Source organism: Taudactylus pleione, unplaced genomic scaffold, assembly GCF_031769625.1.
Source record: "Taudactylus pleione unplaced genomic scaffold, aTauple2 ptg000113l, whole genome shotgun sequence".
NCBI classification, from domain to species: domain Eukaryota; kingdom Metazoa; phylum Chordata; class Amphibia; order Anura; family Myobatrachidae; genus Taudactylus; species Taudactylus pleione.
Window position 1 is genome coordinate 5,810,685 of NW_028284515.1, and position 15,615 is coordinate 5,826,299.

The 15,615-nt window shown below is 43.1% G+C and overlaps 1 protein-coding gene across 6 annotated transcripts in view; it reads left to right on the plus strand.

The window, feature by feature from the left end:
- SMOC1 (SPARC related modular calcium binding 1) overlaps positions 1-15,615 on the plus strand; it is a 300,868-nt gene that overhangs the window by 152,314 nt on the left and 132,939 nt on the right. For all 6 annotated transcript variants that reach the window (XM_088471210.1, XM_088471207.1, XM_088471206.1 and 3 more), the window contains one exon: positions 13,167-13,338. In XM_088471210.1, the coding sequence (XP_088327336.1) occupies positions 13,167-13,338 (172 nt within the window). The remainder of the gene's footprint in view (positions 1-13,166; positions 13,339-15,615) is intronic.

Here is a 15,615-nt window from a genome sequence, read left to right on the forward strand (position 1 = left end):
TCGTACGGGAAAAGGGGCCGGATATGCAAATGATTCCCTCGCAAGTTGCGTTCCTAAGTTCGGATCGGTAGCTGGCCGACCAAGGGGAGGAAGCGGTCTGAATTAAAAAAAATATGCCCCCTTCTCGTACGCATTGCACGTCATCTCCGGGCATATAAGGATTAATCGAGACCATCTGGAACCATCGGAACTGGTCGTAGAGCTTAAGGTTGAGCATACCCTCTCTTAAGCTCTACGATCATGTCAGTGTAAAAACCTCCCATGTCACATGTGCCATTACGCTACTTTGTTAATTATGCACTCCCATAAACCGTATGCACTCCCATAAAACGCCGTTCGCATAATTAGGCACGTCTGCATCCGGATCTCCACTCCCCTGTTTTCAAGCACCTTCCACTGTTACCACCCACAAACGCCTCAATCTGTCACTCAAACTACCGACCTGGCTGTGTTCAAGGAGAGAGAAATTTCTGATCGTAGCGGCTAGTTTGCGCACGCACATTGCGAACTTTACGCATGCGCAGTACAGCGAACATCGGTGGCGTACGACCGTGCGCCGCTTCGACCGACTCTGAATGAGGTCCTCAGAGCGACCGCTCGCATTTTGCGAGCGCCTCTGAATGAGGGCCATAATGTGCAGAAAACTTTTGTCTCCTGTATTTCAGGTTTATCAACATTAGAGATGAGCGGTTCGGTTTTGCTGAAACCGAACCCCCTCCTAATTTTGGAATTCTGAGTCAAACCGAGTCCCGACTCGAATCTTTTCTCAAAGTTCGGATCTCGGATCTAAAAATTGTATCTTGCGTGTTTTGGATTGCATTTAAGTCCCTCCCTCAATGTTATTGATGTTAATGATACCATAAGATTAAAATCTGGTCCAAGTTACATGATTTTAGCTGATTTTATACATTTTTAAAGAAAAACAAGACAGAACCAAAACACTTAAGGGTGGTTTTGCCAAACCAAAACACGATGATGATTTAGAACCAAAACCAAAATACGGGGGTTTGCGCACATAAAGGTTCTTTTTAAATAATGAAGTGCGCTGGCCCAGTAGAAATTATTTTCAGGAGCTGACACGAATGCACCGGAGCAGCTGTTCCTAACATTCGCAGTTTTTCTGCTAATTAGTGAAAGTTTACACTGACATACATGGTAACTGCGAATGTGGGCTGGAGGAGGTGGAGTGATCCAAATTGATCTCTCTATGTACTCCCGAGCTTGGCTATGGGAGCTAATGCCACCTGAATACGGTGTCAGTTCCTGCAATCAAGCTACGAAAAATTGCATCTTCAGAGCTTGATGAATGGCCAGTGGTCACACTGGGGCACACTACATAAAACATGCATGAATAGGCCCCATAATATCAGTATGCAATGATATTATGGGGATATTATAGGGAAGATTTTGTATAGCCACAATTTAATAAAACATATTACCATGACTGGGGATGCCGACAGCGGAATCCCGACAGCCGTCATCCCGATCGTAAGGAGAATGGGGCAAGGTAAGTATTAGCCGCGGTGGGCGAGGGTTAGGTTTAGGCGCCCCCAGGGGACTTAGGGTTAGGCTGCGGGAGGGGGAGGTTAAGGTTAGGCTCCAGAACGGGGGGTTAGGTTCAGGCACCACCGGGTGGAGGTTAGGGTTAGGCACTAAGGGCCATATCCAATTAGCCCCAAACACTGTTTGGGCTCTAATTGATCCCCGCGATCAGCGAAAAATGGGTATTTTTCATTGATTATCCCTGATTTTCTCCAATATTTTTTTTCTCCCTATCTTATTATTTGGGGCGAAATAATAGGATAGTTTGCCCGTTAACACATAGGAGCCGCGATAAGCTCACGGACCTATGTGTTCTCGCCATTTTTTGGGGCGAAAAAATGGCACTTATTGTGGATTATTTTTCGGGACACATCAGGTCCCGAAAAAAAAAACCCTGATAAGTGCCGTTGTCAGGCCGACTTCGGGACTAATTGAATATCCCCGAGCGAGCTAATTAATTATTGTATTTTGTTTTCACTCTACTCTGTGTTAGATTATAATATGATCTGATCTGATTTTTGTTTGTTCTTTTGTGTTAGATTATATTGTATACTGTTTCATAACCAATGTAATATTTTTCTTGTATTTAAAAATAAAATATTGTCTATTTTTCTGATACTTATGATCTGTATTGAAAAAAATTCTCTTTAATAAAAACTATTTGAGTTAAAAAAATAAATAAAATAAAACAGTTACTAGTTACTAGTTACAAGTGTAACCATGTTATAGGTCTTTTCATTATTAAATTTGTATAGATTGTGCATGTAAATATGATTGCCAGGTGGATGCTGGAAGAGGTGGTTCTGGCTTCTAAGTTTGCTTAAACTATTCTGACCCTGCTAGTGGTAATGGTAGTGCTACGCTAATGTGCATAAGCAGCTCAGTAATAAAAACAATCAATGGAGTATATAGCTATAAATAGCTGAAACCTGAGCGCTACTAAAACTATAAGTGATGTAAAGATATACAAGTGTGATAAAATGTAAAGGAGTGATACCGATATAAAAGAAAGCATACACTGTAAAGATTAGGGGTGAGCGGGTTCGGATTTCTGAAATCCGAGCCCCCCCGATCCGAGTCCGATCCGAGTCAGGCTCGACTTTTCCCGCCTGACTCGGATCTGAAATCGAGGCAAAACGTCATCATCCCGCCTTCCGAGTCTCGCAGGTTTTGGATCCTATATAAGGTACCCGCGTCGGCGCCATTTTCTCACTCGGCTGTGGACAGTGAAGAGGGAGGGTGGGAGTTAGGGCTGTGTAGTGTAGTGTAGTGTAGTGTAGTGCTGCTGTTGTCCACTACTTCAAAGTCCATAGGGGCTGGCTGTGTTGTGCTGTGCTGCTGTTGTTGATAGGGGCTGTGTCCACTACTTCAAAGTCCATAGGGGCTGGCTGGACTGTGTTGTGCAGTCAGTTCTCCATAGGGGCTGTGTCCACTCCAAAGTCCTGTGCAGTGTCCCAGTCCTAAAGGAGTGCTGTAGTGTTGTCCAGGGGGTGCTCTGTCCATCAGGGGTGCTCCCCCCAAGTGCTAAAAAAATAATATATTTTCTGTGTTTGTGAATTGTGTGCGCAGTAGCCGCACGTGCATCAACAAAGTAGTGCCAAGCGTGCGCCTGTGTCATAAGTAAAGGGCCGGCTGGCTTGACCGTTAAAGGGTGCTGTAACCCCCGAAAGTACACTCCAGTCCAAACCAAAAAAAAATTATTTTCTGTGTTTGTGAATTGTGTGCGCAGTAGCCGCACGTGCATCAACAAAGTAGTGCCAAGCGTGCACCTGTGTCATAAGTAAAGGGCCGGCTGGCTTGACCGTTAAGGGTGCTGTAACCCCCGAAAGTACACTCCAGTCCAAACCAAAAAAAAAATTATTTTCTGTGTTTGTGAATTGTGTGCGCAGTAGCCGCACGTGCATCAACAAAGTAGTGCCAAGCGTGCGCCTGTGTCATAAGTAAAGGGCCGGCTGGCTTGACCGTTAAAGGGTGCTGTAACCCCCAAAGTACACTCCAGTCCAAACCAAAAAAAAAATTATTTTCTGTGTTTGTGAATTGTGTGCGCAGTAGCCGCACGTGCATCAACAAAGTAGTGCCAAGCGTGCGCCTGTGTCATAAGTAAAGGGCCGGCTGGCTTGACCGTTAAAGGGTGCTGTAACCCCCGAAAGTACACTCCAGTCCAAACCAAAAAAAAATTATTTTCTGTGTTTGTGAATTGTGTGCGCAGTAGCCGCACGTGCATCAACAAAGTAGTGCCAAGCGTGCGCCTGTGTCATAAGTAAAGGGCCGGCTGGCTTGACCGTTAAAGGGTGCTGTAACCCCCGAAAGTACACTCCAGTCCAAACCAAAAAAAAAATTATTTTCTGTGTTTGTGAATTGTGTGCGCAGTAGCCGCATGTGCATCAACAAAGTAGTGCCAAGCGTGCGCCTGTGTCATAAGTAAAGGGCCGGCTGGCTTGACCGTTAAAGGGTTCTGTAACCCCCAAAGTACACTCCAAAACAAAAAAATATATATTTTCTGTGTTTGTGACTTGTGTGCACTGTGGCTGCACGTGCATCAACAAAGGAGCAGCGCCAAGCGTGCGCCTGTGTCCCATAAGTAAAGAGACGGCTGGCTCATTTCTTAAAGGGTGGTGTAACCCACAAAGTGCACTACTCTCCAGCAAAAATAAAAAAATATTTTCTGTGTTTGTGTGCGCTTTAGCCGCACGTATATATCAATATAACATAAATGGAGGACCAAACTTTCTCCGATAAAAATAAAATAGGGAAAGATCAAGAACCACTTCCTCCTAGTGCTGTTGCTGCTGCTGGGAGTTGTTCATCATCCCAGAGAGGAAGTAGGAACATCACTACTTTTACTAAACAATTGACCCTCCAACAGTCCCTAGTGATGAGGATGAAGTACGACAGCAGTCATCCTGAAGCAAAACGTATAACTGAGGCCTTGACTGCTATGTTGGTGTTAGACGTGCGTCCGGTATCCGCCATTAGTGCAGTGGGATTTAGACAAATGATGGAGGTAGTGTGTCCTCGGTTCCAAATCCCGTCTAGATTCCACCTGCATCCTCAAAGCAGCAGCGACAAGCGTGCGTCTGTCTGTTAAAGGGTGGTGACACCCTCAAAGTGTGCTACACAAACAATTAAAATATTGTTCTTTTTTTTTCTGTCTTTGTGAAATGTGTGGGCTGTAGCCGCACCTGCATCCTTAAAGCAGCAGCGACAAGCGTGCATCTGTCTGTTAAAGGGTGGTGACACCCTCAAAGTGTGCTACACAAACAATTAAAATATTGTTCTTTTTTTTTCTGTCTTTGTGAATTGTGTGGGCTGTAGCCGCACTTGCATCCTCAAAGCAGCAGCGACAAGCGTGCGTCTGTCTGTTAAAGGGTGGTGTAACCCTCAAAGTGCTCCAAAAAATAAAACATTTTTTTTAAGGTGTTTGTGACTTGTGTGCGATGTAGCCGCACTTGCATCCTCAAAGCAGCAGCGACAAGCGTGCGTCTGACTGTTAAAGGGTGGTGACACCCTCAAAGTGTGCTACACAAACAATAAAAATATTCTTCTTCTTTTTTCTGTCTTTGTGAATTGTGTGGGCTGTAGCCGCACCTGCATCCTTAAAGCAGCAGCGACAAGCGTGCGTCTGTCTGTTAAAGGGTGGTGACACCCTCAAAGTGTGCTACACAAACAATTAAAATATTGTTCTTTTTTTTCGGTCTTTGTGAAATGTGTGGGCTGTAGCCGCACCTGCATCCTTAAAGCAGCAGCGACAAGCGTGCGTCTGTCTGTTAAAGGGTGGTGTAACTCTCAAAGTGCTCCAAAAAATAAAAAACTATTTTTTTAATGTGTTTGTGACTTGTGTGCGATGTAGCCGCACTTGCATCCTCAAAGCAGCAGCGACAAGCGTGCGTCTGTCTGTTAAAGGGTGGTGACACCCTCAAAGTGTGCTACACAAACAATAAAAATATTCTTCTTTTTTCTGTCTTTGTGAATTGTGTGGGCTGTAGCCGCACCTGCATCCTTAAAGCAGCAGCGACAAGCGTGCGTCTGTCTGTTAAAGGGTGGTGACACCCTCAAAGTGTGCTACACAAACAATAAAAATATTCTTCTTCTTTTTTCTGTCTTTGTGAATTGTGTGGGCTGTAGCCGCACTTGCATCCTCAAAGCAGCAGCGACAAGCGTGCGTCTGTCTGTTAAAGGATTACATCGGTGACAGCATCCAAGTAGGCATGTCAGACAGTCCGTACCTGTACTGGCAGGAAAAAGAAGCAATTTGGAGGTCCCTGTACAAACTGGCTCTATTTTACCTGAGTTGCCCCCCCTCCAGTGTGTACTCCGAAAGAGTGTTTAGTGCAGCCGGGAACCTTGTCAGCGAAAGGCGTAGGAGGTTGCTTCCACAAAATGTGGAGAAGATGATGTTCATAAAATGAATTATCAACTCTTCCAGGGAGACCAGCCTCCTGAACATACAGAGGGACCTGTGGTTCCAGCAGGGACGAATTAATACTCTGTGAGGATGAGGATGTACACACTGAAGAGGGTGAGGAATCGGTGGATGAGGAGGATGAGGATGACATCTTGCCTCCGTAGAGCCAGTTTGTGCAGGGACAGATTAATTGCCAGCTTGTTTTGTGGGGGCCCAAACGAACCAATCATTTCAGCCACAGTTGTGTGGCAGACCCTGGCGCTGAAATGATTGGTTTGTTAAAGTGTGCATGTCCTGTTTATACAACATAAGGGTGGGTGGGAGGGCCCAAGGACAATTCCATCTTGCACCTCTTTTTTTTCTTTGCATTATGTACAATTTGGGGCCTAGTTTTTCAAACTGCCATCCTGTCTGCCACTGCAGTTTCACGCCTAGATGGGTCACGTGTTTGTGCCACCCACTCGTGTCGCTTAGCATAGTCATCCAGCTACCTCGGTGCAACCTTTTGGACATAAAAACACTATTGTGAGGTGTGAGGTGTTCAGAATAGACTGGAAATGAGTGGAAATTAAGGTTATTGAGGTTAATAATAGCACAGGAGCAGAAAAACCTACAAATTCTGTGATTTTTGCTGTTTTTATGCTTTTTTAAAAAAAAATACAGATCCAAAACACAAAACCCAGAACCCAAAACACGGAAGGGTGGTTTTGGCAAAACCAATCCAGATCCAAAACACGAAGAAAGATCCAGATCCAAAACCAAAACACAAAACACGAAAAGTGGCCGGTGCACACCCCTAGTAAAGATATAGGGGTCTATTTATCAAGCAGTAAAAGTGTTGAGAAGTGAACCAGTGAAGAAGTTGCCCATAGCAACAAATCAGCTTTGAAGTAGCATTTATCAAGCACAGTCTATAAAATAATAGGTAGGAGCTGATTGGTTGCTATGGGCAACTTCTCCACTGCTCCACTTCTCCACACTTTTCACTGCTTGATAAATAGATCCCATAAAGTGCAAAGTGCAATAAACTATAAAAAAGCATGCACCAATATAATGTTTATAGCCTTTTTAGGATTATATTGGGAGCAAAAATGGGGTCTTGGGAGATCTGAAGTTCACTTGGATAGAAGTCCATAAACTGAGCGGTCACTGCTGTCCCTGTCTAGCCCTACTTGATGGTGTGATGTTCCGGCAGTGGTCTTCTATTCAGCGATTGCTGGCAGTTTGTGCTGGCTGGAATTAGTTGTGGCGTCTCTTGATGATGTCAGACACCCGCTGGTCTTTGTGTCTTTAGTCCCGCTAGCACATCTGCTACACCAGTGGTTCTCAAACTCGGTCCTTAGGACCCCAAACAGTTTCCATTTTCCAGGTCACCTAGCAGCTTATTTTACAATCATGCAAATGGAGACTGCTATACCGTTGTATTGGCTACTCTGCAGAGATATAATGAGATATAACATAATGGACACATTTTCTACAGAAGGTGTCCATGTAGTGCACAGACTCCACCTCATCATCCATATACTGTATGCTTGTTTCCATATGAACATTGCATAGATTATATGCATTTGACTGTACTGAACATGATATGATATGATAAAGTAAGAGGAGCTTATGTTAGGTTGTGAGCTGCGGGAAATCCTGCAAGTCTTCACGTATTTTTAAAGCGACAATCATTTTAAGGCAAAACCAGCTTTATTTTGCCTTTAAAATTATTGCCACTTTAAAAAAGGGGAAGACTCGCAGGAGTTCCTGCAGCGACTGCAGCTCTAATCCCCAGTATTCAAGAATTTTTTAAAAAAAATTCCACACTAAAGAAAATAGCTTTCACCAGTTGTATTCTTGTTATGCTTGTTCCCAATACAGATGTCTATGGTCAATTAATAAATGTAAGATTCCTGTTATTACTATCTGGATAATAGAATTTGTAAGTGTTCCTTCTTTAACCTTCGATGAACTAGGTGGGGTGTTACATACCCCATCAAGATTTAAACTTCTATAACTTTTTAAAAAAATACTGCACGCAAGTTGCAGTTTTGTGTAGCTGGTGTTGCAACGTTGCCAGTTTGCTTAGTGATGGCGGTTTAATGTGGGAAGCACTAGCGCAGCGAGTACACGTGCGTAAAGTGCATGTGGGTATCTCATACCACCCCTGGTTTGGCACCTGCCTTGATGTCAGCAGAGTGTTTTCATTAGTTTATTTTAGCTATTTCTAATTGTTCATAAGTTTAATTTTTACTAACGATTGTGATTCAAACGTATTCCAAAGATCTTTTTTGGAAAAGTTGTTACTAGAAGACTTATAAGCTTAGTTTGTAAAAAAACAATTTATTTTTGTTTTCTTGTTTTAAAAGATTAAAGAGTTTACTCCCTTTTTATAATTTTGTTATGACGAAAATATCGAAATTACTGTTGTACTAAATTAGTATACTTATGGTGAAGTATAGCATGGGGTATGAGATACCACACATGCGTCGCCATGTTGATTTTTTCCACCTGGTTCACGGAAAGTTAAACCTTAAAAAAGAAAACCTGATTTGCGTTTGTCATAATCAGGCCTTGGTTACTCACAGTGCGGCCTAGGTAAGTGCATAGCTCCCCACATTTACATGAGCCAAACCTTTTTTGTCCCAGAAGCAAGTGCACTGAAGCCGATTGAGGCCTGTGCACTGTAATCACATGATCAAAGTCCAATGCTCTGCTACTGTCCTACACTGTACTCAAACTGCGAACGTTTTCATGGCGAGATTTATGATGCATGTGGAACAACCAATTATTTTTTGATGGAAATACGGAAGAAAAATTATTGGATTAAAAATCATCATATTGTACCTATGCACCTCAATTGTATACTGATGTGTAAATTCAGGAATACATTCATTCATTCAGAAACAAAGAGTATGAATGTGTGTGTGGGCCAGCATTATGGTGAGCGCCAGTGCTGAGTCTCACTCAAAGTGACTGTAGTAGTGGGCAGCCGCAGAAGCCAGATTCACTACTTTATGCTAATGCAAGATTCCATTCTGCTAATGCATCTGCAAGGGAAACCGCTGCCACCCATTGATGTTACGCCAGCCGCCATAACCATCATCATTCGTAGCGCCACTTACACCAGCCCCATGCCCTGTGCAAGAGATCAGTCAGAAACAGGCTTCTCTTAGTTGAACTAAAAGCCATATAGATATAGATACATAGATGTACATAATTTGCGGGGCAAATTGATAAAGTCAGCCTTACCAACCCCGGAAAGTATCTGAGGCAGCTGAATATCGATGTCGCTTTAATGCTAAATTTTGGCAATAGGTGTTTTTTGTACTGCTGCAATAAGCGTTGCCAAAAAAACAGCCTTTTCCTAGTCAGAAGACCTGTTCATTTTATATGAAATCTTCAGGTTCTTCTTAATAAAAATATAAATGAACGTTTTGTCTAAATGAAAAAAGATTCTATTACAAAATCACATAAAAGGTTTATACAGGTGTCTCAGCATTTCTAAAGCAAAATCATGACACAATGAAGCCCATCCCACAGCCAGCAAATACCGTGCCCTGATCCACACATGTCCGAACCACATTCTCACTTTCCAGAAGACCTCACTTTCATGGTGCAAAAATCGGAATAGGTCCACCAACATTGGAATTGTTGGGTTGTGCAGTAAAAGTGTCGTATCATTCTCAGGGCCCGGGGGATATTTTTCATACCTCATAAAGAGGACAAATGGAGGTGTTGCCTATAGCAGTCAATCAGATTATAAGTAAAATGTATCTATACATTCTAAAATGATAGCCAGAATCTGAGCCACATGTCCTCTTAAATAGTTGATAAATCTCCCATTCATCCCCTGGTAAATTGCAATTTTAACAGGATTATTATTATGCTATTATTTATATATTCTATATAGGTATAGGTTCAAGATTACATTGTGTGCCCGCTGGACCAATATTTTATACCACTGCTGTTGCGTTCCATGGATCCCAGTACTCACTGCATCCCATCTGCATAAAATAATTATTGGTGCAGGGTCTCTTAGTCAGGGCCGGTGCAAGGTGTCACGGCGCCGTAGGCAAAATTTTTAGCCTGCCGCCCCTCACCCTGAATTTTGAAAAAAAAATTCTTATCTGCTTCTGGCTGTTGTGGCTGCTGTCCAGTTACACGATGTCTGATGCCAAACGCTGTCCATAATCCACTGCTGCAGTAAGATTTCTAGGTGAAGGTGGGGGGAGACTACAGTGCATCCGGGAAGTATTCACAACGCTTCACTTTTTCCAAATTTTGTTATGTTACAGCCTTATTCCAAAATGGAATAAATTAATTTATGTCCTGAAAATTCTACACACAATACCCCATAATGACAACGTGTAAAAAGTTTTTTTGAGATTTTTGCAAATTTACTTAAAAAAAAACCCACTAAGAAATCACATGTGCATAAGTATTCATGGCCTTTGCTATGAAGCTCAAAATTGAGCTCAGGTGCATCCAGTTTCCACTGATCATCCTTGAGATGTTCCTACAGCTTAATTGGAGTCCACCTGTGGTAAATTCAGTGGATTGGACATGATTTTGAAAGGCATACATCTGTCTATATAAGGTCCCACACTTGACAGTGCATGTCAGAGCTCAAACCAAGCATGAAGTCTAAGGAATTGTCTGTAGACCTCTGAGACAGGATTGTCTCGAGGCACAAATCTGGGGATGGGTACAGAAAAATATCTGCTGCTTTGAAGGTCCCAATGAGCACAGTGGCCTCCATCATTCTTAAATGGAAGAAGTTCGGAACCACCAGGACTCTTCCTAGAGTTGGCTGGCCATCTAAACTGAGCGATCGGGGGAGAAGGGCCCTAGTCAGGGAGGTGACCAAGAACCTAATGGTCACTCTGTCAGAGCTACAGCATTCCTCTGTGGAGAGAGGAGAACCTCCAGATGGACAACCATCTCTGCAGGAATTCACCAATCAGGCCTGTATGGTAGAGTGGCCAGACTGAAGCCACTCCTTAGTAAAAAGCACATGGCAGCCCGCCTGGAGTTTGCCAAAATGCACCTGAAGGACTCTCAGACCATGATGAGACAAAGATTGAACTCTTTGGCGTGAATGCCAGGAGTTATGTTTGGAGGAATCTAGGAACCGCTCATCACCAGGCCAATACCATCCCTACAGTGAAGCATGGTGGTGGCAGCATCATGCTGTGGGGATGATTTGCAGTGGCAGGAACTGGGAGACTAGTCAGGATAGAGGGAAAGATGAATGCAGCAATGTAAAGAGACATCCTGGATGAAAACCTGCTCCAGATCGCTCCTGACCTCAGACTGGGGCGATGGTTAATCTTTCAGCAGGACAACAACCCTAAGCACACATCCAAGATATCAAAGAAGTGGCTTCAGGACAACTCTGTGAATGTTGTTGAGTGGCCCAGCCAGAGCCCAGACTTGAATCCAAATGAACATCTCTGGAGAGATCTGAAAATGGCTGTGCACCGACGCTTCCCATCCAACCTGATGGAGCTTGAGAGGTGCTGCAAAGAGGAATGGGCGAAACTGCCCAAAGATAGGTGTGCCAAGCTTGTGGCATCATAATCAAAAAGACTTGAGGCTGCAATTGCTGCCAAAAGTTCATCAACAAAGTAGTAAGTAAAGGTTGTGTATACTTATGTACATGTGGTTTCTTAATTTTTTTTTTTTCTCAAAAAAAACTTTTTACACGTTGTCATTATGGGTTATTGTGTGTAGAATTTTGAGGACAAAAATTAATTTATTCCATTTTGGAATAAGGCTGTAACATAACAAAATGTGGAAAAAGTGAAGCATTGTGAATACTTTTCAGATGCACTGTACATGTTAGGACATAGTGGCACGCAGCAGTAAGAAGAGACTTACCACATCACTTGGGGGCCTATTCATGATGTTAATTATCGGTGTCCGAACGACTCGCCACGGCTGCCGGAGCAATTCATCAAAACTGTCCTTTTTCAACGCAGCCTGTACCATGACAATTAGGAGCTGAGTGGCTGGTCATTTGTCACTCTCCAATTTATCACTTCCCAGAACTTAGGGCCTGATTCAGACTCGGTCGCAAGCGCTGTGCGCTTGCAATCGGGTCGTTGGTGGGCCAGTGCACATGCGCAAGACCCTGATAGCAACGGACACTCCGTCGCTCCGGGTCTCGCAACAAAGGGGACGAGCTGTCGATGTTAAGTGACAGCTCGCCCCCTTTGGTGGGCGGGCCGGGGTAGTGGTTGTCCAAACGGAGGCGTTCCCATGTGAACGCCTCCGTTTGGGGGCGGCCCCACTGACATCACAAGTGATGTCAGTGGGAGTGATTTCGGCTCTGTTAGAGCCGAAATCTCTCTGGGGCTTGCGGCAACGAGACCCTACCACAAGGGTGTCGTCGCAAGCCCGATGGTCGCAATGGTCACCCACAGCTATGCGAGCGGCCAGGAGGCCGTTCTGAAAAAAAAAAAAAGACCGGCCCTGATTCAGAGCAAGCGCTCTGTCAGAGCATCCAGCTCTGAATCAGGGCCTTAGTACATCACCCCCTATATAATTTACAAAAAATATATATATTTTTTCATTAATACTATATGCTAATCACTATTCATTTTATTCTTTATGTCAACTAAGCAAATTTATAATCATAATGTATAAGCAACAAAATAATTTCTCTCTCTAATTTCTAATTGTGTATGATACTGTATAACATAGTATTTAAGAGGGCTATGATTCACTATTAAATCAAACTGGAACCCATAAAAGCCACACACCCTGCACTCACTGTAGCTACGCCATTGTAAACAGACATGATCAGCAAGTACATATTTCTTTATAGTTACTATGGGGTGCTCTGCTAAACAATTTATTTGGGAGGAGAAAGACGAGGGTAATTTGTAATTATATATTTATTTATATAGTTTAGGTATAATAAACCAAATTGGAGGAACACCTTTATAGAGGAAACCATTCCATAAGGAAGCACAAGGCTTCAGTACTGCTAACAACTGTTCCACCAGGATAGATCATTTTTTGATGCATCTGTGATTCAAACATACATCTATTGTATAAAGGTTCTTTATGCATCACATGGGCTGGGTCTGTCTGTTGAGTACAGTGGATAGGTTAAAGGCAGACAGGTCAGCCAATTATAAGTTTTATTTGGACTTTGTCAAAAGAGCTAAAAAGACTCCCAATTCTTCTGTACACTAACCATAGGTACTTTTTGGTCTTTTTACAGTTTTTAATAAGTGACCGGGACAGGGACCCACAATGTAACCCCCATTGCTCCAGGACCCAGTCCAAACCCATTTGTGCTTCAGATGGTCGAACCTACGAATCCATGTGTGATTACCAGAGAGCCAAGTGCAAGGATACTGCACTCAGTGTGGTTCACCGAGGAAGGTGCAAAGGTAACAAATGCAGTGTATTCGTACTGAGAAAATGATGTCATAAACATACATCAATTTTAATATTTCTCTACAAACAAAAACAATTGTCAACTTGCAGGTAGTTTCCTTCCTTTAACAAGTACAACAAATCTTAATAACCTTAATAACCTGCAAAATTCAGATAGGGGAGCCACACCAACTGCCACTGAGTCCCGGCCGGCAATGCTTGGCAGTGTTTCTAAGGGCAGTTGGTATGGCATCCCTATTTGATTTTTGGACTGAACTGCACCTCTAGACCCGCCACTGCTGAGAACAGTGGTCTCCAACTCTTAGCCCGCGAGCTACCGGTAGCTCGTGGCCGTAATTTGGGTAGCTTGCCTAGCTGCAGTACTGTTGAATCAACTAGGAGGAAGTGACCTCTGAGGAAAGCCATGGGTGGGGTGACGGAGAAGCACATCAGGTGATTGCCATAGGGCAACACAATACTTGACGGACACCATCTGGACATTACAGGAGTCGACTGCATTTGGGGCGAGTGACTCCTGCCCAACCCTGCCGAAAAATCACACAGCAGCCCTGCCTATATCTTTTGCTCCTCTACTGTACTTACCTCCCTGAAGCTAGTGATTTAAAAGTGAAATGTGCAACAATATCACTGTATTAACTAAATGCATTGTTGTTTTCTATGAAAATTATTTTCATTTTCATTAAATGATCTTTTATGTATCGGTTATTAGCCAGATTTTTTTTTATTAAATGTTCGTAGCTCTTCAAGAGGTTTCATTTTTCTCGAGTAGCTCACACCCCAATTAAAAAAGATAATAGGTTACGCTTATCTCACAGTACCACATTCAAATAAGGGATAAACAATCTCCTATTTTAATAGTAAAAAAGTTCACATAACAATGAATATAAATGTACACATGTATTAAAACATCACATATAAGTATGATGGCTGTAATGATACTGCTGGCAAACACACGGAGAATATATGAGGGATTGTTCATCATATGCGTATCCACATCTGAAATTGCTGTTATAGCATGGAATGTATCCAATATGGAGATAAACGCAATATATAGTACAGGTTGAGTCTCCCATATCCAAAATGCTTGGGACCAGGGGTATTTTGGATAACGGAATATTCCGTATTTTGGAATAATTGCAGATCATAATGAAATATCTTGGGAATGGGACCCAAATATACACACATAATGCATTTATGTGTTATATACACCTTATACACACAGCCTGCAGCTCATTTTATACAATATTTTCAATAATTTTGTGACTCAAGCAAAGTTTGTGTACATACATGAAATAAATGTATGTTTCATTTACACCCTATACACACAGCCTGAAGGTAATTTTATACCATATTTTTAATAATTTTTTGCCTTAGACAAAGTTTGTGTACATTGAACCATCAAAAATCAATGGTTTTATTATCTCAGTCATGCCAAAATTATTCCGTAATTCGGAATATTCCGTATTTCGGAATATTTGGATATGGGAGACTCAACCTGTAGTAGCAAATGTATCCGGTATGGGGATGAATATGCTAGAGTATCATTGAGAAGAAAGTGTTCAAAGAACTGCTGGGATGCAATTGCTCCACTATACTCACAGTCCTTTAGGCAGCTGACAAGTGTGTCTCTCAGCTACCATTATTACAGGGCTCGACAAATCCCGGGGGCCACGTCGCCATGACTACCAGATTTTGCTGCCTGGCTGCTAGATTTTGCAGTGAGGGAGGAAGCAGATCCTCATAAGCCCCGGCGGAGATTCGTGCCTATATATCATGCACAGGAGTGCATGTTCTGAGTGTCACCTGTGGTGACTGCTTTGCCTATGTCCGTCCCGGCCCGCACTGACTACTCCTCTACATCCTGGCCTGCTCTGATCCCTGCTGTCTGTCCCAGTCTACGCTGATCCTCCTGTACGTCCCGGCTGTCTACTGTCTCCTATCTCCGGCTGCATAGAGCTCTCCGGTAATAGGGTCTATGCGTGGCCAGGGATTGCGGAGCGGCTTCAGAGGGATAGTGGTGTGACCACGAGGGGATGGGGGTTTTGTTGTACTTCCTGGCACCATTATTTTATGTGAAATGTGGTCCTTTATTAATGGAGGGTGTGGAGTGGAGCAGGGGAGCTGTGCAGAGCAGTGAGGGGGCCTCCATTTTACTGTATTCATTCAACTGTGACCATTTTGTGGACTAGTATAGTGTGTATAAAGGTTGCATAACACACAGAGCTGTGCTCCTCACTCACTCCTGTAATTTTTTGGGGGGACGGTGATCT